General features: G+C 39.2%; 3 protein-coding genes across 7 annotated transcripts in view; 1 reads left to right on the top strand and 2 right to left on the bottom strand.

The window, feature by feature from the left end:
• ankrd6b (ankyrin repeat domain 6b) overlaps positions 1 to 10,805 on the top strand; it is a 39,748-nt gene extending 28,943 nt beyond the window's left edge. The window contains exons 11-16 of one of the 4 annotated variants that reach the window (XM_079639666.1): positions 1,320 to 1,439; positions 1,663 to 1,845; positions 2,882 to 3,034; positions 3,255 to 3,368; positions 4,483 to 4,783; positions 8,201 to 10,805. In XM_079639666.1, the coding sequence (XP_079495792.1) occupies positions 1,320 to 1,439; positions 1,663 to 1,845; positions 2,882 to 3,034; positions 3,255 to 3,368; positions 4,483 to 4,783; positions 8,201 to 8,694 (1,365 nt within the window). In that variant the 3' untranslated portion in view covers positions 8,695 to 10,805. Of the gene's footprint in view, positions 1 to 1,319; positions 1,440 to 1,662; positions 1,846 to 2,881; positions 3,035 to 3,254; positions 3,369 to 4,479; positions 4,784 to 8,200 lie in introns of all 4 variants that reach the window. The other 3 variants (XM_079639668.1, XM_079639667.1, XM_079639665.1) reach the window with 3 other exon arrangements.
• Positions 10,806 to 11,415: 610 nt separating this feature from the next.
• On the bottom strand, positions 11,416 to 15,139 carry lyrm2 (LYR motif containing 2). The gene is made up of 3 exons (XM_079639669.1): positions 14,990 to 15,139; positions 13,768 to 13,908; positions 11,416 to 11,891 (listed from the first exon to the last, which is right to left on the bottom strand). Exons 1-3 carry the CDS (start codon positions 15,032 to 15,034, stop codon positions 11,811 to 11,813), a joined length of 267 nt encoding a protein of 88 aa, XP_079495795.1. The 5' UTR covers positions 15,035 to 15,139; the 3' UTR covers positions 11,416 to 11,810.
• An 888-nt stretch (positions 15,140 to 16,027) lies between these two features.
• LOC307012408 (uncharacterized protein) lies at positions 16,028 to 23,815 on the bottom strand. 2 transcript variants are annotated; one of them, XM_079639026.1, is made up of 8 exons: positions 23,672 to 23,815; positions 22,430 to 22,567; positions 21,775 to 22,123; positions 21,571 to 21,676; positions 20,503 to 20,728; positions 18,289 to 18,404; positions 17,286 to 18,095; positions 16,028 to 16,989 (listed from the first exon to the last, which is right to left on the bottom strand). In XM_079639026.1, exons 3-6 carry the CDS (start codon positions 22,039 to 22,041, stop codon positions 18,347 to 18,349), a joined length of 657 nt encoding a protein of 218 aa, XP_079495152.1. In that variant the 5' UTR covers positions 22,042 to 22,123; positions 22,430 to 22,567; positions 23,672 to 23,815; the 3' UTR covers positions 16,028 to 16,989; positions 17,286 to 18,095; positions 18,289 to 18,346. The 2 variants fall into 2 exon arrangements, with proteins under 2 accessions (XP_079495152.1, XP_079495151.1); XM_079639025.1 differs by having other exon boundaries at positions 16,760 to 18,095.
• Between the last annotated feature and the right edge of the window lie 840 nt (positions 23,816 to 24,655).

Here is a 24,655-nt window from a genome sequence, read left to right as displayed (position 1 = left end):
TTGTATATGTCTAAAACTTGAACAAATCTGGTACTATATCATAGATGTGCAGTTGCTGAAAATGAATCACCGTTGGATGATTTTTACACATCTGGACAAAGAAAACTCGAACCAGAGTACAAACAATTGTACATGAGACATTATTTCAGACAGTTGTTAAATACAGACACCAAATGTGTGGTGACACTCAGTTCTGGAAGGGAAAGGCATTGTTCACTTCATTGCCTGAGCCATGCAGAGTCTCTGACCGCAGAACAGAAAGTGCAACTAGTCTCAATAGACTTTGAACATCCATTATTCATAGTTCTACACATGCCCGCCCATTATTAAAGTCGGCCTAACTGGACCTTCCAGTGAAAATGACATGCTTCGCTGGTGATGTGCGCAGGACTTCATTTAGACCCTGTTTACTCCTGGTATTAAGATGTGTTTTGGTGGATCGGATCACTAGTAGACGAGGGAGACACATTCCCGTTTACACCTGGTGTTTAATCAGTCTCTTTTGTCCAATTTCAACCACTTCTGTCCTGATTTCTTCATGGGAGGGTCTATGGGCGGGTAAATGTATGGGTTTTTCAGATCTTTCAATCTAATGGACAAAATAAGCTCACGCAATTCACATATAAACTTGACCGGAGACGAAGAGAAAACACAGAGAGAATCAGCTTTAGTTTCTGCTCTGACAGACGCGACACCAGCCGAACACTGTGATGAGAGAACATTGTGCTTGGAACGTTTTTCATCTTCAAACCAAACTTGAGTCTTCAGCCGACAAAGTTTAAATCCCGTCTGGCTAGCGCGCTCTTCCCATAATGTTCACGCATTAGATCAGTGGACGGAGAGTAGACGGTCTTTTGTGGCTGTTTAAACGCATTCGACCACATGAGCTTTTACACTACGCAACTAACCCGGTCTGTGTTTTCAACTACCTCTGGAAGTGTTGGAAAGTGGACGACCTCAAAACACTTCAGACCCCGTTTACACCTGTGTTTAGTGTCGTCCACTTGTGATCCGATGGACCAAAACACATCTTAATACCAGTGTAAATAGTCTCAGTGCGCTCAAACTCGCTCCTGCATGCTCACGTTCAGCTCCGCCTCCACTTTTGAGTGCCACGCCCACATCTCAACATCCAATCAACAACCAGTGCATTAAATCAAGTCCCAGCAATACATGTTTTCTTTTTCGTCACAGTATGGAAGAAAAGATCTGTCGCTACAATAAATGTGTAGTACTCTGTTGTGTTTAACACAGTTCTGTTGTCTGTGGACTTTGCTGGTCATTGTAAATGCTGTGCCTTTCCTCGTGTTTTTGTGCAGGACAGTGTCTCTCCAGCCAATGACACTCACGGCAGTGACAGTTCTCTCCGCCACAACGACACCGGGTTCGTCACAGAGGCACGTGCAAACAAAACCAGCGACAAGAAGGTCAGAGAGAGGGTATGCATTTTCTCTTTTAAGGAGTAATGTAGAATCAGCTGGGTATTATATGTGAAGTGGAGAGTCTGGGTATGTATTGCATGCATGTAACGATAGGAATTTGCATAAAAAAAGACTATTAATGGACTCATAACAAGTGCTCCTTCCACTGACTTTTTCTCATGTTAAACAGCTCCCTACATACTCATATCTCAAGGATTGTGTACTGTGTGTTTGTTTGCAGCTGTCACCATCAGATGCCCTCATTCGAAGACAAAATAAACCCAGCGATCATAAGAAGAAGAGTAAAACAGAGAGATCAAGTCCCTCAGCTGCTCTTCCTCCCCCTCCTCCTCCTCCTCCTCATAACTACAAGGCTTACCAGCTCTATACTCTCTACAGAGGCAAAGATGGCAAGATCATGCAGGCAAGGAACCAAAATGGTTTCACAATCAGATTAAACTCAGTTAGCGCTCCACTGAAAACTTTTATTAGTTAGACTGTCAAATAACCTTTAGAGTATATTTGTATTCTTGGGTTACACATGACACACATCTCTGCCTGGGACAGTGCCACACTGTAAAAAAAAAAGCCAGGAATTTACAGGATTAAAGAGTATTATTTTACAATAAATTACTGTAGTCAGAAATTTACAGTGAAATGAATGCATGCTCGGTAATTTTATTACAAATGACTGTGAATCAACAACAGAATGATGCTGACATCACAGTAATTTACTGCTCTTGTTTTACTGTGATTTCACATAGTAAAGTTGTTTTTAATCATGCCACTGTAAGAAATTATATTGTTTAGTACTGTAATAGTGTTTAATTAGCTTGGGATCTTGGACCTTGGCTAGATCAGACATTTGAAAATGAATATACGAGTCAGAAGTGAAAACATTTGTTTAAACAATGTCAAGCTAGAATATAAATTATTTTAGTCAAACTATTCTTAGCACGAGTATGAAGATTTCATTTTAGCATTATTTAAGCATGAAGATTTATTGATCACTTTTACTCAGGACGTGCTAGCTGGCAACAAAGGATTCCATTCATTATGCTAAGCTAAGCTAGCGGTGACCCTGCCAAAATAAAACAATGCATGCACTGAGACAAAAATGCATTTGCTCACCTATCTAAATGTAGGAAAGACGGTGAATAAGCCCTATTTCAAAAAACGGTGGAGTGTTCCTTTAATGATTTTACATTATAGTCTGAGAATAGCATTATTTAAATGTCATTACCACAAAATTCATTCAGAAATAATCCATTTAATTTATTTGTAAACTAATTAAAAACTAAGTTGACTGCCTGGAAGAACCCGTTTCTGTCTGCAGGTCCCAAGGCTTATCAAACATTTTCTCCAAACAGTGAAAAATGGCAAATATCTTGTGCAGTAAATGGTCAGAGAAACATTTTAATGTATTTTTGACTCTTGAATATGTGTTATTTCCATTAAAGGCCCCACTGAATGGCTGCAGGTGTGAGCCTCTCATAAATAAACTGGAGAACCAGCTCATGGCCACTAAAGAGGAAATGCAGTCAGAGATTCACACTGTACAAGAGCTCATGAACAGCAAGATGGGCCAGCTGGACCGCAAGAACAAACACCAGGTGCATACAAAATGTTGGTTTGTTGAAACATTTCCCAGATTCAAGCTAATTAACTTTTTGGCTCTGGCCTATATTGACTTATATCTACAGTATATCTGAAAAGATAACCAATCCAACTTCAGCAGCCCATAATTCCAATTGTTAATCATGCTGCTTCCACCTATATTTATCTGTTATTTAAATGTTTATGTGGGATTGATAATTGTGTGTTGATTTTCAGATCAGAGCTCTAGATAAGATCACTTTAGAGAGAGTGTCCGCTGAGAGGACTGAATGTTTACATCGCATTGACAAGAGAGCCGGACAGGAACGCCTGGAAGGAGAAAAAAGACAGGTACATTTCAACAAAAAATGTGCATAAATATTTAATTTTACATTTATTATAAACACCGTTTTACATGCTTTAAAAAAAGAGACAAAGACTTCGATAAACCAAGACTCATATTGACATCACTATGAATGGGGAAAGTGCAACTTGTGGCCACAGTGTGGCAGAATAAACCCCGCCCTCTAAATAAAAGAGCCAATTGGTAAAGTCGCACACTCTCTTTAGTAGTTATTTTGAATAAGTAATTAATTCACAAGTGCTAAAAAAGTATGTTCTATATAGTATGAATGTAATCTGGAAGTATTTCATTCGCTATGTTGTGGTTAATTTGTGATCTACCAGCGTCAGTTGCGTCGCTTTATTGTCATTCATAAATCCTGTCCCGTGGCCTCATGGGATAGAAGTAGGTTATCCGGGAAGTACTTTTTGCCTAATCTTTTATGAGTACTGGGAATTCAGACATACTACTTTTTTCACATACTGTTTTTCACCTACTATATAGTAGAGGAGTATGCGGTTTCGGATGCAGCCATATGTCACTGCAGCTGCCATTTATAAGCCTGAGACGTGTGTTTAATGGCGGCATCAAAGCAGTAATATAGACTTTGAGAAACAACATTTATGGGACAGTTCATGTCAGATTTTGTTGCTGAGAAACAACATTTATGGGACAGTTCATGTCAGATTTGGTTGCTGATTCAAAACGTTAGTTTGGCCAGCGGTTTTTGAGATTTCAGGATTCCCGTAGACAGGACTTGGTCTTGAATGCCTGACACAGCTGCCCGGAGCCGTCGAGTGACAGACTTTCCTTGAAAGGGACTTTGATAGAATGCTTTTGGTCTTTGTCTAGATGTAAAAGGAACAATGTCTGGTTTAAGAGGTCAGACTCATTTAGTGCTTGACAATACAGCTAATAATCTGGAGATTATTCTGCCCTGTAATGATACCCGATATGATATTATATATCTCGGCTATCTGTGCAGATTAATTATAAGTGACTGAATGACACGGCCTTATACATATCAACTCTTACATGGATTCTAGTGTTTTCTTGTCATTCCTAATATGAATTATGGGCTAATCTTTGGATTATTTATCCCATCGCTCTCTTTGTAAGCAGGCTTCAGTAGTCAACGATATCAAGAACTGGTGCCTTTCTAAGATCCACAGTTTGGAGACGCGTCTCTCTGGTGATCGCTGCGACTCCAAGTTACGGCGCTCCTCATCCCTCACCGACATGCTTTCGGATTGGGATCCCCATTCCCACACAGCTGTCCTGGACACATTTGAGGGCAGAAAAAGTTACTCTCCTTCAGCAAACCAGCCCGAGCCGAAAGATGGAGGTGAGACGACAGCAGTGAACACGTGTCCCGAGGACGGGCCTGCCAGTTACTATGTGATCGAGGTGGACGCCTCACCGGGTAGGACACTTGCTCAGGACTGCATGGATGAATGAACAATCACACACACACACGCATTCAACTGTTTTCTCTCGCTTTTACAGAGGCAGATGAGCAACTGGCTCATCTCACGTAAAGAGAGCTACATGCAGCATTAATGGTTTTCCTGTGTTTGTCCTCATTCAGTTAAAGGAGAACTCCGGTCAATTTTAACATTGAGCTCAATTTTTAGTAAATTTGGAGTGCTGTCAATACAGAGAACAACGACAAAAATCGGTGTTGCCTACACTGTGTTATCCTCTTTTTAAAATTTGCACCCTATTGACTTGAATGGGGCATGTTTTAAACCTGCTTTTAGCCTCTTAACATCCTTAATGTTTCATTACAAGTGCCCAGCCATGTTGAGTGATTCCTTCAGAGTGAACACGAGTGAATCTGACTGCAGTAGATGTGAAAGATATGAATAAAAATGATGTTATATCAACAAGCGCACAGACCTGTATTTAGTTCCTGTTTTCGGTCGAAGTCCAAAGTAGTCGATTGTCGAGTTCACGCGCGTGATCTAAGTAACTAAACCTATGCGCTTCAACTCGACAATCGACTACTTTGGACTTCGACCGAAAACAGGAACTAAATACAGGTATGTGCGCTGGCTGATATAACATCATTTTTATTCATGTCTTTCACATCTACTGCAGTCAGATTCACTCGTGTTCACTCTGAAGGAATCACTCAACATGGCTGGGCACTTGTAATGAAACATTAAGGATGTTAAGAGGCTAAAAGCAGGTTTAAAACTTGCCCCATTCAAGTCAATAGGGTGCAAATTTTAAAAAGAGGATAACACGGTGTAGGCAACACCGATTTTTGTCGTTGTTCTCTGTATTGACAGCACTCCAAATTTACAAAAAATTGAGCTCAATGTTAAAATTGACCGGAGTTCTCCTTTAAAGGCTTATATAAGTGCTATATAATATAAATATGTGATGTAGGGTTATTATAAGTAAAATATACACAATTATATGACAATTAACACTGATATTATTTACACTGAACACTTATGGAAGGATTATAGTAGACAATAGTATTATAGCAGACTATATATATATATATATACATACCCTCATTCAGTATTCCCTACATTACTCCACTAATATAGTCCACTTGAAGGAGTGAATGAAAACGAGTGAGTGGATTTGGACACTGAGTGCGCCGGAAGGGCTGCTGCTTCTGCATAGTTTGTGCTTGATGTTTAATAATTAATAATCATTTGAAATTAAAGGTAGGGTAGGTCAGAATTGTCTAAAAAAACTTTTATTCAAATTTGTTTAAACTGTCTTTATATACCAATACATAATTAAAATGCAAGTACTCTGAAATAAAGAGTATAAAAAACTGAGTGACTCTAGTGTATTTAATCTTCAATAAACACAGCTAATTAATTCCATTCACTCCCACCTAAAAACGGGTGCGCGACTGCGTGCACGTGGGCAGAGCCAATAATAGCGGCGGTAGTCATGGCGACGGAGAGTGGCAGGCCAATCACTTGTTTCGTCCCGAATGGAATTAATGAGCTGTGTTTTTTGAAGATTAAATACACTATAGTCACTCAATTTTTATACTCTCTTTACTTACATTTTTATACTCTCTTTACTACTCTTTACAAGTACTTACATTTTAATTATGTATTGGTATATAAAGACAGTTTAAGCCAATTTGAAACCTACACAACCTTTAAGTAAACCGGCAGCTCCAGTAGTAATGAAAAGATTTATCTTGAACTCGATTATTGATTAAGGTTTATACATAGTTTCCATAACAAAGTAAAAAAGAAAGTATACCTGTTTTACGCTGATATTACGTTGTAGCCAGATTGCACCCTTCGGTTTGGAATATGGATGGATGGATGATTAAGCTGCGGCGCCATCTTCAGGTCAGACGTGGGAATTAATTTACTGTTGAGCGTACATCGGTTGTACACTCGTTATTGCAGTGCATTATGGGATTGAATGATTGCACTCGATAACGTCCACTATGGTTTCAGACACCACTACAAATGGCTGTCTCCTTAAATAATGCCCTATTTACTTGTTAGTTTGTCTAGGCTCCTTTTCCTTAAAGGAAGCTTTGCGTTTAAATGAGCTAATAAAATTTAACTTGTCAAAATTTTGTTCAATTGTTTACTAATTTGTAAGTAGCCGTGTAACAAGCAGGCTAATGTGCATCCAACCGATTGTTCTCGCGAAATAAACCCCTTTATGGTGATACAAGTCCATCCGTTTCACACGAATCAAAAACAACCGACTCGAAAAGAAACCAACGACCCGGTTCTAAATGTCAGAGTTTTCCAAGGGTTGTTATTCGGTTCTTTTTGAGTCGAACATAACCGAAAAGCTGCTTGTAGGTTTGATTCGTTCATTTTGAGTGAACCACTACTTTGGTCCAATAACTCATCTGGAATGCTAATTGCTCATTCAGTGCTACTTCTGTCGCGCGTCTTGCGTCATCAACCCAGAACTAACATTGAACATCACTACATCACTACTAGTTCACACTGGGGTCCTAATCGCCCTGTTGGGGTTATTTTGTGATAACTCACCAGATGTACATTTACTTCACCACAATTCCCAGACAGCAACATAGTGTCGGCCCAGAACCACCATCCATCCATACCAGATGTGGGCCGGTTTTGTATGAATCCGATTGGAATCTGATATAAACTTATTGACGTCCACACTGTGTATCAGATCTGATTTGAGTGTCCATGCACCTCTTTTGTTTTGTTTGAATATCTTCTTTGGTTTCTATGGCAATGACGTTGCGTTGGTAGGAATACGCCAAAAACAACAACATGGAGGGGTTTGCAGTACTTATTGCAGTTGTCTTATTTAAATTTTACAACATGATAATATGTATCTGCCTCTCTGGTTTACTGAATCAGCAGAACCGGAGGAGGCTGGTGTGAGCGGCTTTATTCTGTCGTCTCCGCCGGTCTCAAAACATGTCTCGGTTATATTGGCATTTTCTGCTCTTCCGGCACTTCCATTGACACAACAAAGCATTGTTTCTGCCACGACTTTTTAGCATGTTTCCTATGCAACGTCTGATGTGGCCTCAGAAAGTCACATAAACCACGTGAAACTCTATCAGATCGGTCAGATGAAACTGATTTCCAGAAATGCGATTTGAATAGGATTTCAAACCATATTTGAATGTAGCTTGAAACAGATTTGTAAAGATCGCATTTCATGTCATTTTTTACTGTTCACATTAGCTAATGCTGATAGGATTTCAATCGGATACGCACAAAAAACGGCTTTGAACTGACAGTCTGAACGTAGTCTATGTTGCTCTTTGGGTTGCAGCTGGTGCTAGTGTCAATGTGCATGTTACATATTACAGGATAAAATCTTCTTAAACTTTTCTCTGTCTTTTCAGATAAGCAGTCGTCACAGAATCAATCTGCGCCCCAGTCTCCTTGTATAGTTCGGCCTAAACAACGATCACGGGCCTGTAGTGACCCTCATCGAGTGCAAGATGAGCCTCAGGACTCGAGTCTGGAGCCGAGACCCGTCCCGGATCAGGGCTGTGAGCAGAAATGTGTGCTCGAGCACAGGAACTTCAAAAGACGCACTCAACAGAAAGCAAAGATCAAACCAAACGCACAAGCCTTGGCGAGTTCAGGAGACCGCCGCGCCGCCGAGGCTTCCTTCGCCCAGGAGCGGGAGAACATGCACGCGCTGGAGGTCACGCAGTACTTCTTCGAGGCGGTGACCCTGCAGATGGAGCGCTGGTATGAGCGGAAGATCGAGGAAGCAAGATGGCGAGCCAACCAGAGGGCTGAAGCCGACAGAGCCGCCCTGCTGGACAGAATAAGTTACCTTGAGGATGAACTCAAACTGCTGAGAACTAGCAAACAGGAGGAGAGCTAGTGTATAAGACGCCACTGGTGTAGCAGACACTGTAACTCACATGGTTCTCGATGGATTAGTGAAGTTCGATAGAGCAGCTAACACATGTAGATAACACTGAAGTAACAAAGCATCTGGAGAGAGTTTGAGCCGAAACATACTCTACACAAGTGCTTGAATGCAAACGTGTTCGGAAATTTGCCAGAACACAATTCATAAAGGAGGGCAAGCAGCAATGCATTCTCAGTGCTGCCACAAGGAGTGCCATAGAGCGCAACAGTCGGACTCTGGAAGTAAAAATCCAATTCATGTTTCTCCCTAGGAGAATTTTTAACAATATCTTATTAACCTTTAAAGACGGACCTACTGTGAGATACAAGGTTGTTAATTGATGTTATAATGTGAATGGATGGCTTCAACAAAAGCATGTTTCAACTTATTTTTAAAATACTTGTTTAACAGCTGAATTCATGATGAAAAACAAAATTTCTCATTATGCTGTCCTAAAAATTCCACCAATAAGAGTTTGTAGGAAACACCCACTATACCATGATGCACTGCAAATTACTGTAATCCAGTCGGTCTCGTGATGCTTTCAATATATACTTAAAAGTCGCCATGAAATCTATATTGATATTGATTTTTTACAGAATGTTGCTGTTTTTTATAAATAATTTATCCCTGCACATCATTATTTTTAAAATACAAATGCCTCGTCATCTTTAAACAAAAGCATTAACCTCCTCAAAATGGCGTCTGTGTCTCGTAAATATCCTTCACGACTGACTGCAAAGTGGCTCTCAGATCTGCCTCCGTATTTAGTTTGCAATGCCCAATTTCCCACAATTCAGGCAATTCCCAAAGGGCAAAGTTTTTCTCATTCCGGAAGCGGTTTCACGCGGATATACGTCACAATAGGCCTTCGCATAAAACTGTCTGCTCTGGTTTGTTGAATGAAAAGCACGAACACAGTTGCCATGCTTTCAAAGCCCTGTTCAAGACTTTGCGATTGCATTTGTGTTTTTGCATGGATTATGTGTCTGGCTTTACAGTCATAATATCATGACAAACCATCACCACCAAAGGTCTGCTGAAACTCCAGGTTTTTACCTCTTTCATAAAGCGCTTCTGGTTTCTAAGCTGCATAGACACTTGTTTCATTGTGAATGGAAATTCAAAAGACTGTATGTTTTCTTGATTGTATAACATAAAAATGATATCAAATTTGGTGAAAAGGTCTAAATTACGGCGCTATATTTTAATGAAGGTTTGCCAGATCATAAAAACTCCGTGAACAATGGAACAGTGACAAAATAAAAGGGTAACAAAATCTATCACAGCAAACACTGTGTTAAAAACAAGTATTAGTTTATTTTGTAATGTCTTTGTACATCGACTTTCTTGCACAAAATGAAAGGTCTCAACCTGCGATGTTTATTTTCGATGTAGTCTGTAGTGAAAGTCTTAACACATGATGAAATAAGTGTTTGTAAGCAGATTGACATGTGGATTTTTCATATTTCATTTGCACAATATTGGTAGATAAATATAATTTAACAGTTTTTTTTTTTTAATCATTCATTCAACAAAATTTAGAACACATGGGTAGGGAAATAAGCCTGTCCCTTTCTATGGTCAAATGTTTTGGGGTTGGTGTGGTGAAAAACCCTGACACTTCACCAATCAATCCGTTGAGCCCAGCCAGTGCCATTTCATGTGTACTTTAAAGATTTACAAACTTTGACTGATTCCATCACCACCATTGATCAAGACACTTCACCTCCATGAAGACTGAACCTGTAACCTGTAGATCGTTGCTGTTTGAACTGTTAAAAAAGGATCAAAAACTAAAAGAGAGAAATCATGGTCACCATGATTTCAACCCGCCAGATAAAGAGCTGTTTCTTTATTGCCAGTGGCTATTGCTATTGATTTTCAACTATGTAATCAATGTTTTGACGAATTCTAAAAACTAATATGTAATGTACACACTTTTTGTTATGTGTTATTATAACTATAATTGTTTACAGCTGCTTCAAAGGGAAATACATAATTTACTATGTCATACAGCTGTATGATCTGTAAATCAAAAATTAATGTTTAATAAACTACATTCATGTACATTTGTAGACAAAAACCATTGGAATCAGATTGATGGGCCATAAAGGCCAATTTTTGTGTCTAAATTATACAGTACATGCACATCACATTCAAATTGTATTGCTTCATACATAGACTGTTAATATAATATGACTTGCCTTAGAGTAGTTTATATACAAGAAAACAAAGGCTAACAGTTTGCACATTTCCACCAAAAAATGCAGTTACACAACAACATCTCTCCCCGTGGGGATCATGTTAATCACGGCTAATCGAAGGTTTTCCTCTTGTAAACTGCTTCCGTTTGTCAATATCTCCCATTTCCCCGTGGCGGACTGCAACTTCCCTACGGCTTCTCCGTTCGCCGGGGTTATTTGAGGGACACGGACAATTAGCCGAGATTTACGGTTGCTCCACTTTTTTCCTGAGCTTGTCACGATGGGTTTTAAACGCAGCTTTGAGGGGGTCGTGCCCTGACAGGTGTTTTTCAGGAACGGTTTCCGATCTGCAAGGAATGTTTATTGATGCTCACAATGTAGTGTTTTCTGGGATTATAATGCAGATGTCACAGACACAGATGTATTTGTTCTGTAATTATGCAATATTTCAACTACGCACTAATTGATTATGACTCAGAGAAGTAAATATTTTAGGCTTTTATTAATATTTGGCAAATGAAAAGAAGTACTCGTGCATTATAAATATACAAGTAGATATATACACATTAAAATATCAGGGGGTTTTCTCATTAGGCCTATAGTGTACTTTTTGTTAAAGGGATAGTTCACCCCAAAAAAAAATTCAGTCATTTACTCACATTCACATTGTTCCAAATACATGAGACTTAAAAGCGCGACAGTTTTGGTTGTGTGGACTTTCAATGGAAGGCCAAAAAGGAAGAGAGATTATTAATCTTCATTTGTGTCCCGATGATGAACAAAAGTCTTATGGGTGACAATGACAGAAACTGCAGTTTTTGGTGAACTATCCCTTTAATGAGTGGTGTAACATCTCAGTGCAGTTTAACAGCGGATCTTCTAGCATCCAGCCAACGCGAGAGACTTCCTCAAGTCCTCCAGATGATTCTGAGCTTGAGTGACCATCATGCGAACGACATCCTGAGGAGGAAAAACACAATATTTACACTGAATGTAAAGGGGATGTCGTAAGCAAAACTTTTGCCAGCAAACTGACATTCATTTTCTATGAGCTGGATGTGTGCGACAGCGGCTGTTGGCGATGGGACAAAGTTGAGCTCAACTTTATGGGAATGAGAAGCGTACTAACAACGGGAGCACAGGAAAAGTGATCGACAGCAAATGCGTCAGGACAGCGGTGGCAGAACAAGAGTCATCGCTGATCTCCTGTCAGTGTGAACACAGTTTCTATCAGAGACCAAGGAAGACATTTGTTTTATATAATCGTTAAATCTGGGTCATAAATGCTTGTTTTATTCAGCAGTTGTTTTAAATGTTGCTTTCAATAACTAAAACTGTCTTAAAGGGATAGTTCACCCAAAAATGAAACTTTGCTGTTAATTTCCTCAGCTTGTGCTCCAGACTGTCGTGAACACGCTCAGGACCGTTTGCTGAGGCTGTATGAAGGTAATGTGATGCCATAAAGAATCGCATGCGCAGGGTAAGATTTGTGAAAGTGTACATAAGATTGTATTAAAGAAGTGTAAATTAAATCTGCATGTGCAAGAGAAGATTTGTAAAGGTGTAAATCGCCTTTCAAGTGTAAGGAAAAAAAGATTTGCAGAATATTACTGTTATTCATAAGAGTAATTCATGTATTGTGGAAACTGCAGCTTCATGCTAACGCAAAATAAATATGATCTGTATTCTTCTGACTTCCAATTTTCCGCGCTTACACTTTTGGCATGTTTTTTTCCCCGCCAAAATACGGCCAAAAGCCTGTGAACAGCACTTTGCAAGCAAAAACAACAGTCAGGAACTGCAAAACAGATTGATCGCGTAAAACAAACCTTTGTGTAAAAAAAAGAAACTGTTGCAAATGTATAAATGGCTTGTTGTGTACATGGGGCAAAAAAGTTCCCGGAATAACCCGATTTGTACAGTTGTGTCTTTCTTTTACCTGTGCTTCTAGTTTTGGCACGATTCTCTCACTCATTGAGTTTTGCAAGCGCGAAGAGGAGGGCGGGTCCACCTTCTCTAATGTAGCCAATCAGATGAGCTCCTCATTGACTCTCGATTTACTCTACCGGTAATCTGATTGGTTCAAAAAACACGCCAGTCGCCCAAACACATCTTTATCTTAATTTGGCTCAGAAACGTTCTCGTTGCCGAAATTTTACTTTTATTTCACAAATACATGTTAAATAAATTAATTAATTAAAAGATAAATAAATCACGATTGCTTCATTTTTCCTGCTAATTCGGCTTTCACGTTAATTACAAATTTAAAAAAAACGCACATGCGGCCAACAAAACACAAACATCTCGCTCTCTGAGACAACTCTCCCAAGTCATATAAAATAATTTTTCAAACGGAACGAATTGATCGCGTAAAACCATCCTTTGTGTAAAAAAATAAACTGTTGCAAATGTCTAAATGACGACTTGTGTGCATGGGGCAAAAAAAGTAACAGAAATAACCAGATTTGTACAGTTGCGTCTTTCTTTTAGCTGCACTTTCAGCTTTTAGCTCCTGCTTATTTGGCTTTCACGTTAATTACATTTTTCTTTTTACGCACGTGCATCCAACAAAACACGAACAACTCGCTCTGAGACAACTCGTTAGTTATTCCCAAGTCATATAAAAGATTTGTTCAAACTGATCGAATCGTTCATGATCGACCCGGCCGTCAGCCTTTACTCGTGGTCTAAATCCCTGTAATGTATGACCTGTAGAGACTCTAGTCACTTCAAAATAAAGATTATGACTGAACTGTTCTTGTTATGGGGCAATGAAACTTGACTAGCACTGTAAGACTGGTGAAACACAGAGGTATATGTGTGTGTTTGAGGTCACCTGGTCTGTTTCGCTCTTGTTCCTCTTGAACTCTTCTCTGGCCCAGTCTCTCAGGTATCTGCGATCAGACTCCTGTGGGATTTTGCGGATGTTTCGGAGCAGGTCTCTGTACACACCCAGAACCTTCTGTCTCTGCAAAAACTGACCACAACACCACATCAACACACTTTTCATACCACAGCTTTCGTACATTTCTGAGCTGCGTCTGACTGCACACTTGTTTTTAATTGCTGGTCTATCTTTCACTTTTTTTCATCATTGAATTATCATGCGAACAGATGATTTGAGTATTGAGCAATTAAGTAAATTAACACTGGATAATAACTCGTCAATGGTGGGGAAAGAGTTAAAGTCATTTCATTAATTTGAGCATCTGGTCATAATTTAAAAATAAAACAGGAAGTTAAGAAACAAAACAAAAAATAAGTAGCCTACAGAAAATGGTACTAAGTTCATTATAAAGAGGCCCTGACTATAATTAACAAATTATGATACATTCAAAAGTTTGTCATACAATTTACGGTAAGAGTTTTGATCATTTTTAAATAATTTTTTCCTCAAAATTAGGCAGTTAAAGTAATTTAGAATTGTATTGTACACGATTTGTATAATAATTATACTTCTTACATATTCAATATTATAAATACAATGAGAAAAGTTTATACCACATAAAGTTTAAGGCAAAATCCGATTCGGTTTCTGAGGCAAATAATTTGGATAGATCAAACCAAAAATAATTGATATGGGGACATTTAAAAAAGATGATCGATCAACTCAAGATTTATTTATTTAACACAATTGAAAAAAATGTTTTACCAAATCTAGATGTGATATCGTTAGTAGTGTATATATTATATGTACAATTATTTCTCTAACTTAGTTGGGGATACAAAACTTATTTATAAGTTTATAAGAATTTTACATAAAATATATTATTAATGATAAGCAGGTTATAAGGGTAACGTTAAGCACTAACTTAAAATCCCCAAAATAATGTTGTTCTGAGTGATTCGCTTTCTTGAGAGAAATACATTTATTATCTTATTTCTAGTTTGTTTATGTAAGTTAGCCTATGTGTTTGCACGTCACATAAATATGGTCGTCGCGTTACGTAAAGATCTCGCGTCGCGTCGAGCTGTTCTTGAAAGCGTCCAGACAGCACTTATCGCGGCTCGTGTCGTGATGTCCACAGGTGTTCAGTGATCGTGATGAGTGAGTGTACCTGTTTGAGACTCAGTGCAGCGGCTGGTAATCGAGACACGGCCATGTTGAAGAGCACAGATACATAATAAACGAGATACACCGATGCTGCTGGTTTGGTTTTTCATTGGTCAGAATCAGTGATGTCACGATCTTCTTCTTCTTCCTCCTCCGTGTTTTATAGGGGATTCACTGCCTTCGTTATAGCGCTACCTACTGGAATAACATCTAACACATTGATTTGAATGTGAATTTAAAGAAGCTGAAGAATATATGAGAGACCAAGTGCTGAACACTTCACATATTAACTGTACAACATATAAAATGCCTTCTCCATATGTGGAATTGTTTTTATATATTGTATTATATATTCTCCTTATGTATGTAAATGTTTTCTGCAGATCGCCCCACACTCAGATTCTTCATCTCACTTCCCAGAAAAACCTTTTCACGGTTTTGGTTTTAGCTTATTATATTATATAAGCAACATAATTATATTTTTTTTTGCTTATTAATACGATTAATTTGTCTATTCATTTTTACTTAAAGGTTCATGTTACATTTATGTGGTTCTATAAAATGAAATAAAACGAAATAATTATTTTTTTAATTTTAATAAATGGGTTGTGAAACAGTTGATTATCTACAGATTATCCTGTATTCTCAAGCAAGAGCAAGCGTATGCAAATACATGTCCATTTCCATTACATAGAATATCTTCTTTAACAAGAGTTGTAGCAAAATTTGTTCAATAATTTGTTCATTGTATATGGAAAGTGCCATATTCACAAACAATGAGCCTGACATCCAACATGCATAACTAGGAGAGCGGTGCCCAACCGTACACTTGTACACTTTCTCAGTCTGTTAAATCCACCTAGGGTTCAGAGAATTTATTTACTCCCACATTAATTTCACACGTCTAATACAATTATGTGGTTTTGTTTCATTAAAACTTTTTCCTTGAATCACCCCGAAAGAATGGAAGTGAAATGTGACAACATGCCCCACATTGTAACATGACCATATGACCGCTTAAAATGTTACCAGGGGCCTGTTTCAGAATCAGAATCAGCTTTATTGGCCATGTTTGCAGAGACAAACTAGGAATTTGACTTGATAACAACAAGGCTCTCAAATTACAACACTCATTGACTGCAACAGTCTACAACACTCACTTGACATATAAACACAGAGTAGGAAATGTTAAAAACAGAATACTAGTATATTTAGTTCTGACAATACAGTGTAGATTACAAAGTGCAGGAGGGGGATAGTGCAATATCAGTATTGTCTTAAAATGTTAAGGCAGTTGTAAGTGCCTACTCAGTACACCAGAATTTATGACAAATAGTGTTATAAAGTGTAGTCAACCAAATGCTCATCTTCACAGGACGATGGGGATGAATAAACAGTTTCTGCTGCCACAGAGAGGCCTACAGAGGTAATGTTAATATTATGTGTCTAGACATCTACACATTCACATTTTTATGTGGAGTAGCCTATAGAATCTAAGTTTATATCTAAGTATAAACGGACATTCTGATCTCTATTCTTGACTCGGAGTATAAGTTGCCTCTCTTTCAGAAACGAGCTTGACTTACTCTGCTTTCTCGGGTTTGATATACCTCCCATTCTGAAACAGAAAACCCAGAGTTTCCCTCATTTCAGGGTTAACATACTCAGAGTTTTCACTTAACCTCCTTTCGGAAACAGGCCCCTGGTCTAATAAAAAATATATACAAGACCAACTAAAATATTTTCTCAGTATACATTTTTTTATTTCTTTTTTCATATAAAATAATGGCATTTTTTAAAAATAAAAATAGTTTGAGTTTGACAACAAACACACACAGCAAAACACAGCTATACAACATAGTGCAAAACATAATAATAATAATTCCTAATCATTGACTCAGTCTTTACTCTTTTTTTCACTCTTTTCTCATGTATAATTCATACAAGTATAGAATAGTTCTAATAGGGGCTTATTGTAACGCAGTGATATAGTCCCCCCCCCGCCTGCACAATTCTTCAGTAAGAAATTTACTGAATTTACCTCAACGCGTTTTCGTTCAGAGCCAGCGTCACCACAAGGAGAGAGGCGTAATGCGTGTCACTGCCCCGGTAAATTTGAAAGGCTCCACTGCACGGTACGTCATAATTCAGGATCATACTTATGCCGAGCCACAGGAGAAATGCCAAAATTTAATTTAAAAGGAAACGTGACTGGCGAATGGGGTAAATAACAGGATAGCTTTACCCAGGTGGAAAGAGCTAATGAAGGAGAAAGACTTTGAAAGGGACTCTGAAGTTGCCTGCTTTCTTCTCGACAGGTAAGTCAATGTTACGGTCAAAATTACAAGCTTTTTTTTCATTGCTTGGCTGTGTAATTCATTATATAGGCAGCATAACAGCAGAACATGTAACGTATAGTTAAACTCGACGAAGGGCTATTGTTGTCAAAGCTTCTTGGTACATAACGGCTACCGTAGTTGCAACACGCATTTGAAAAAGCGAGGAGCTAGAGAGCACTATTCGTTTGAATGCAAAATTCCTACACACTGTCCCTTTAAATAAATGTTCAGTGATATCTTCCAAAGATTTCAGAATTTGTTCTCTATATAGTGTTGATATGGCAACTAGTAAATACACTAAGTTTCGTCATGCTGGCACTTATTTTTTTATGGAAACAGTTATTGTCCTAGACCTCTATCCCACATTCGGGAAGGTATCGTCAGAATCTGGCACTCGTCATGCCCCGTGAGCGATCTGCAAGATCAACTTACACTTACAGATATTGCCTCCTCTGAGAACTCTTAATGTCTTTGAAGCCTTGTAAGTGCTTTGTAAGTGATTTTACTTTTTGTTTTGTATGAGTATTGTGTTTTATGGTTATGTGCTGTCGTTTTGACCAGGTAGAAGAAGAGATATACCCAATATAATAAATAATAAGTATTTGAGCAGAACTTTACAGTCTTCAAGGAAGGTTACGCACTGTTTCCCACACACTGAACACAGATGTTGGTGTGTGTGTCCGGAGGCTGCGGTTCACTCATGTAAAGCTGGTGCAGGCTGGGACGGAGAACATCATCCTCAGATGAGCTTTCAGCAGGGTGTCACATAGCCTAAAAATCAGAACAATTACTGATATGACATTATATTTATTCAATTATTATTCACATGATATATATTTATGGTCATGTCAGGTCTGAGACATTTTTTTTTTTTTTACCTTCTTTAATCTTTTAAATAATAAAAGCACAACATTTTGTCAAAAGATGTACATCCACGCGTGTGCTAATTATTATGAGTACTTACTGTACATCTGTGCCGTTTTCTGATGAAGAGGATCCACTCTTATGAACTCTGGCCATCTTCAACTGACATACTCCCAGTCCGCACTTCCATCATAGTAGTGAACAGCACAGAGTGATCTACACGACACACAACACAGGAAATCTGCTGAGTGACACATGTAATGGTTCTTCACCATCAGCTGATCTCATGCCATCCAGCTGTGTCCCCCGAACGATAAGGGGATTTCAGGAGAAGATTTCTAAGGCCGCGTCTGTATTATAGTAATGTACAGGTATTATAGTAATGTACAGGTATTATAGTAATGTACAGGTATTATAGTAATGTACAGGTATTATAGTAATGTACAGGTATTATAGTAATGTACAGGTATTATAGTAATGTATAGGTATTATAGTAATGTACAGGTATTATAGTAATGTACAGGTATTATAGTAATGTACAGGTATTATAGTAATATACAGGTATTATAGTAATGTACAGGTATTATAGTAATATACAGGTATTATAGTAATGTACAGGTATTATAGTAATGTACAGGTATTATAGTAATGTACAGGTATTATAGTAATGTACGGGTATTATAGTAATGTACAGGTATTATAGTAATGTATAGGTATTATAGTAATGTACAGGTATTATAGTAATGTACGGGTATTATAGTAATGTACAGGTATTATAGTAATGTATAGGTATTATAGTAATGTACAGGTATTATAGTAATGTACAGGTATTATAGTAATGTACAGGTATTATAGTAATATACAGGTATTATAGTAATGTACAGGTATTATAGTAATGTACAGGTATTATAGTAATGTACAGGTATTATAGTAATATACAGGTATTATAGTAATGTACAGGTATTATAGTAATGTACAGGTATTATAGTAATGTACAGGTATTATAGTAATGTACAGGTATTATAGTAATGTACAGGTATTATAGTAATATACAGGTATTATAGTAATGTACAGGTATTATAGTAATGTACAGGTATTATAGTAATATACAGGTATTATAGTAATGTACAGGTATTATAGTAATGTACAGGTATTATAGTAATGTACAGGTATTATAGTAATGTACAGGTATTATAGTAATGTACAGGTATTATAGTAATATACAGGTATTATAGTAATGTACAGGTATTATAGTAATGTACAGGTATTATAGTAATGTACAGGTATTATAGTAATATACAGGGTTTCCTGTACAGTTCCCTGCACAGTTTAAAGCTTTAGTTGATTTTTCCATCGTTAAAATGTGCATGTGCTGAATATGAATCAATATTGCATCGGAATAAAACCTAAAGCATGTGAAAAACGAGTATGTTCCTCCATTATGCAGATCAGCAGGACTCACAACATCACCTGCAACACTCCATGTCACATCACACACACAGACTCACGTGTCTCTGTCCTCACACACACACACACACAGACTCACGTGTCGCTGTCCTCACACACACACACACACACACACAGACTCACGTGTCGCTGTCCTCACACTCACACACACAGACTCACGTGTCACTGTCCTCACACACACTCGCGTGTCACTGTCCTCACACACACTCACGTGTCGCTGTCCTCACACACACACACACTCACGTGTCGCTGTCCTCACACACACAGACTCACGTGTCGCTGTCCTCACACACACAGACTCACGTGTCGCTGTCCTCACACACACAGACTCACGTGTCGCTGTCCTCACACACACAGACTCACGTGTCACTGTCCTCACACACACAGACTCACGTGTCGCTGTCCTCACACACACAGACTCACGTGTCGCTGTCCTCACACACACAGACTCACGTGTCGCTGTCCTCACACACACAGACTCACGTGTCGCTGTCCTCACACACACAGACTCACGTGTCGCTGTCCTCACACACACAGACTCACGTGTCGCTGTCCTCACACACACAGACTCACACTCACACACACACACACACACACACACGCACGCGTCGCTGTCCTCACACACACACACACACACAGACTCACGTGTCGCTGTCCTCACACACACAGACTCACATGTCGCTGTCCTCACACACACAGACTCACACACACACACGTCGCTGTCCTCACACACACACACACACACGCACACGTCGCTGTCCACACACACACACACACACACGTGTCGCTGTCCTCTCACACACACACACTCACGTGTCGCTGTCCTCTCACACACACACAGACTCACGTGTCGCTGTCCTCAGACTCGTAGGTGAGATCAGACGCTGCTGCTGATTCCTCTGTGCAGCTCGAGCAGCTCTCCTCCATCTCTCCAACTCCCTCCTCTTCCTCCTCTTCCTCTTTCACACGCTGTCTCTTGTTGGTTGGAGAAGTCGTTGTATCGAGGACGGGGCCGGGATGCTCTGTGGAGCAGGACATCCCAATAGAGAGGGTGGGGGGTTTCACCTGGACCGCTGAAATTCACACACACAGTCTGGTTCGCTATCTTTGTGGGGACTCTCAATCTCCAGAGACGTAATGGTTTATATACTGTACAAACTCTATATTCTGTCCCCTTACACTAACCCTACCCATCACACACACACTCCCTAACCCTAACCCATCACACACACACTAAGCAGACCCCTAAACCTACCCATCACACACACACACACACACTCTAACCAGACCCATAAACCTACCCATCACACACACTCTCACTCAAACACACACTAACCCGACCCCTAAACCTACCCATCACACACACACTAACCAGACCCCTAAACATACCCATCACACACATTCACTCACACTAACCAGACCCCTAAACCTACCCATCACACACACACTCTAACCAGACCCCTAAACCTACCCATCACACACACTCTCACTCACACTAACCCGACCCCTAAACCTACCCATCACAGACACGCACAAACTAACCCTACCCATCACGCACAAACTAACCCTACCCATCTCACTCACACACACACACACACACACACACACACGAACCCTGCCATCACACATACATTTCTGCATTTGTATATTTTCACAGAGAAAAAAAAACTAATTCTGTATGATTTATAATCTTGTGTACCCATTATGTCCACAGTGACACGAGTCCCCATGGGTCTGTGTGCATTCAGGTTTAACTCCCTAGTCCCTACCAGAAATAGAAAAACATGTACACACACATACATAGAGAGAAATGTCTCTCTCTATGGTTCTGACACAGAGATAAACCTCAAACCAGTGCAACACACACACAGAGAGACCTCACACAAGCAGTCAGTCAGTATGAGTGTGAGCTTGCCTTTGCTGCGTCGCTTGGGCCTGGGCGTGGAGCGCGTCGCCTGCACCGCGGTGCTCTTCTTCGCCGGTGTGGGGGAACACTGGCAGCCCACGTCCCGCGTGAGAGGCTGTCGGACGGGTGCACCACACAAACATCCAAATACATGTCACAACCTCGAAGCAAACCGTTATACGAGTGTTTGTAGTTAGACAGTCAGTCACTGACCTTGGCGCCCGGCGACGCCCCGACCGTGTAGACGCACGGCACCGCGGTGTCCGACAGCAGCAGCAGCTTCACGAAGCCCATCTCGTGCTGCCGGAAGTTTTTGAAGCTGTCCTGCGTGAAGTGCCGCGCGCACAGACGCGTGTTCTCCGTGACGCCTCCGTCGTCGAAGTGCAGAAACTGCAGCCAGCGGGCGCGTAGCCAGGGCACTTTCGGGATGGGGAAGAGGGTTTGGGGAGGGGAACAGCCTAAAATACACCTCATCACCATGATGATGTTGTTGTTGTTGTTGTCTTCTTCTACTAACAGTTACATCTTGGTTGTCAAACTGTTGGTGCATTTCCGCCACCTACTGGGATGGAGAGTGAAGATTGTATTGAAATAAGACCAAAAAAAGGTCACCTACAAATATATGTATTTTATGTATAGTTTATATACACTTTATGAAAATGGTTCAGAATGTTGTAATGTCAAGTATTTTTAAGCATTTTTTTCAGCAGTCATGTCGTATTTTCTGTCAACTGTTTTAAGTCCCCATTCAATCAAAACTTTAGTTTTTTGGCTTTTACTATGAATGTGTTAGCCTGCCTCAAGGTTAGTGTGCTTCAAAACAATGACAACATTCACATTTAGAAGATAATAAGCATTCAAAACTTACAGTCTGTCACTTCCGCCAATATGGATCAGTGATTTTGATGACATCACTCTGCACTTCAGCTTCTCATCAGATTTTCTGTCCAATCAGATGCTCTCTAGAATCTGAAGTCCCGCCCCCAAATAGTTGCTGAAGGTGTGGCTGAAATCGGTCACTTCACTATTACTATTTTTTACATGGTGAATGGCACATATAGTGGATAGGGAACGATTCAGACAGTGTAAATATGCTTTTCATCGGGGCGAATGGTTGGGAGACTGGTTTCATGTTAGTGTCACACGAACCTCCGCAGCTCCGGTCCAGAGACACGAATCGAATTCTGCACAGAATGCTTTATTTTAAAGCGATATGGTAGAGATTAGGAATAAAAATGATTAGAGATTAAGAGGAAACTGTGGCTTTAACGAGCTCAACGGCTCTGGCTGAACTGTGATATAATCTAAACGCTATGGCTATTTAAAAAAGGGGAGGAGCTGCAACTTCAATATGTCCCGCCCCATCTTCCTGTTTCAGTGGAAATGACACATTTCAAGGCACTTCAGTGGGTCTTTAAATCCTGTGAACTGCAAAATCCAACTGGGTAATTGTTCACTAATTGAGCGAATCAGAAAACAAACCGGTTTGCGATTTATTTGGGCAGTTCATCATGTCAAAAAAACTATTACGTTATTACGAACTCAAAGTACAATAAACGTTGGATAAAGAGGGATATTTACCTACAGTCAATTCAGAAAATTTGGACTAAACTGCTTAATTCACATGGATTAGTTTTACGATCTCTTTATGAACTTTTTGAAGCAACAAAGTGGTAGTTGCGTAGCTTTCAATGAATGGAGGAACAGAAATCTCTCAGATTTCATCAGAAAGATTCATTTGTGTTCTGAAGAAGAGCGAAAATCTTACGGGTTTAGGAGGACATGAGGGAGAGTAATTCATGTTAGAATTAATTATCCTTTAACACTACTAGTGTTACAAATTTTACTTATACTCCCTAAAAAGTAAAATTGCATTAGTTACTTTTCATGGAAAGTAAAGCACTGTATTTTTTTTGTTACTTATCACCGGTTTTAAAACACACACACACACAATCTGATTACTTGTGACAACTTGACCCAGTCTTCCCTATTTATACCATTCCTGACATATTGTGACAATGTGTAATAAAATAAATAAATAAACTATATTTGGAACATTAGTTTTGCATCAAAACAAAGGTTTAATTATCTGAGCTGGATTCGGGCTTACTGTTTGGTAGTCCTCATGTATAACAAAGCTTTCCCATTACGGTATATAAAGAGAGTCATTTAGAATAGTCCAACTCTTAGCCAAGATGTTATCGTATCATCATTTGCTTTCCTCAGTGCTCACTTAACAAACAAGATTCACCCCTTTTTTTTTTTTTTTTTTTTTTTTTTTAACAAGTCAGTAATTGAGATCAATCAGCTGAATCCAATTTTCACAGATAAGTGATTGAATACAATTATCTCAGGAGAGTAATTACCTCATTGATCACTTAAGTAGAATTCACAGCAGATTTTGACAACATTTAGCAGGAAATATGAAACATAACTACAGAGAATAATCAGATTTTATAAAAAGCATGACAGTTCAAGTTCTTCATTCATACCCTCAGGAAATAGGGATTTAAGTTCCTTTCCTTGATAATATCATTTTATTTAAGAGATACATTGATGACTGCTTTGTTATTTATAAGGGCTCTGAAAGGGATTTTGAAACTTTTGTTCTATACATGAATTGCCTCAGGCCTTCCATTAAGTTCACTCATTGTGTGGGGATCACAGATGTCAATTTCTTAGATACTTCTATTTCAATTGTGGATAACCAAATAGTCTCTTCCCTCTATAGAAAGGAGACAGCTAAGAACAGTCTTCTTCATGCCAACAGTGCTCACCCAATGCCCCTGAAACGCGGTCTACCATATAGTCAATTCCTGAGACTTCATCGTATCTGTTCCAGGAGAGAAGACTTTGAGTTGAAAGCCCAGAGCATGTATATGGACTTTAAATCACGGGGCTATCCCAAAAAGTGGCTTGATACTGCTCTTGACAAGGTTTCTAGAATACAGAGAAAGGAGGTGACCAATTTGACTAAAGACACAAAAAATAAGAATTTTTCTTGTATTTTCAAATCCACATATAGTCCACTTAGCAATGATATCAAAATCATCATTAAGAAACACTGGCATATTATTCAAAGTGATCCTCAACT

The sequence above is a fragment of the Phoxinus phoxinus genome (genome assembly GCF_949152265.1).
Source record: "Phoxinus phoxinus genome assembly, chromosome: 16".
NCBI lineage: Eukaryota > Metazoa > Chordata > Actinopteri > Cypriniformes > Leuciscidae > Phoxinus > Phoxinus phoxinus.
Note: the sequence above shows the minus strand (reverse complement) of the source record. Positions and strands in the feature narration are given on the sequence as shown.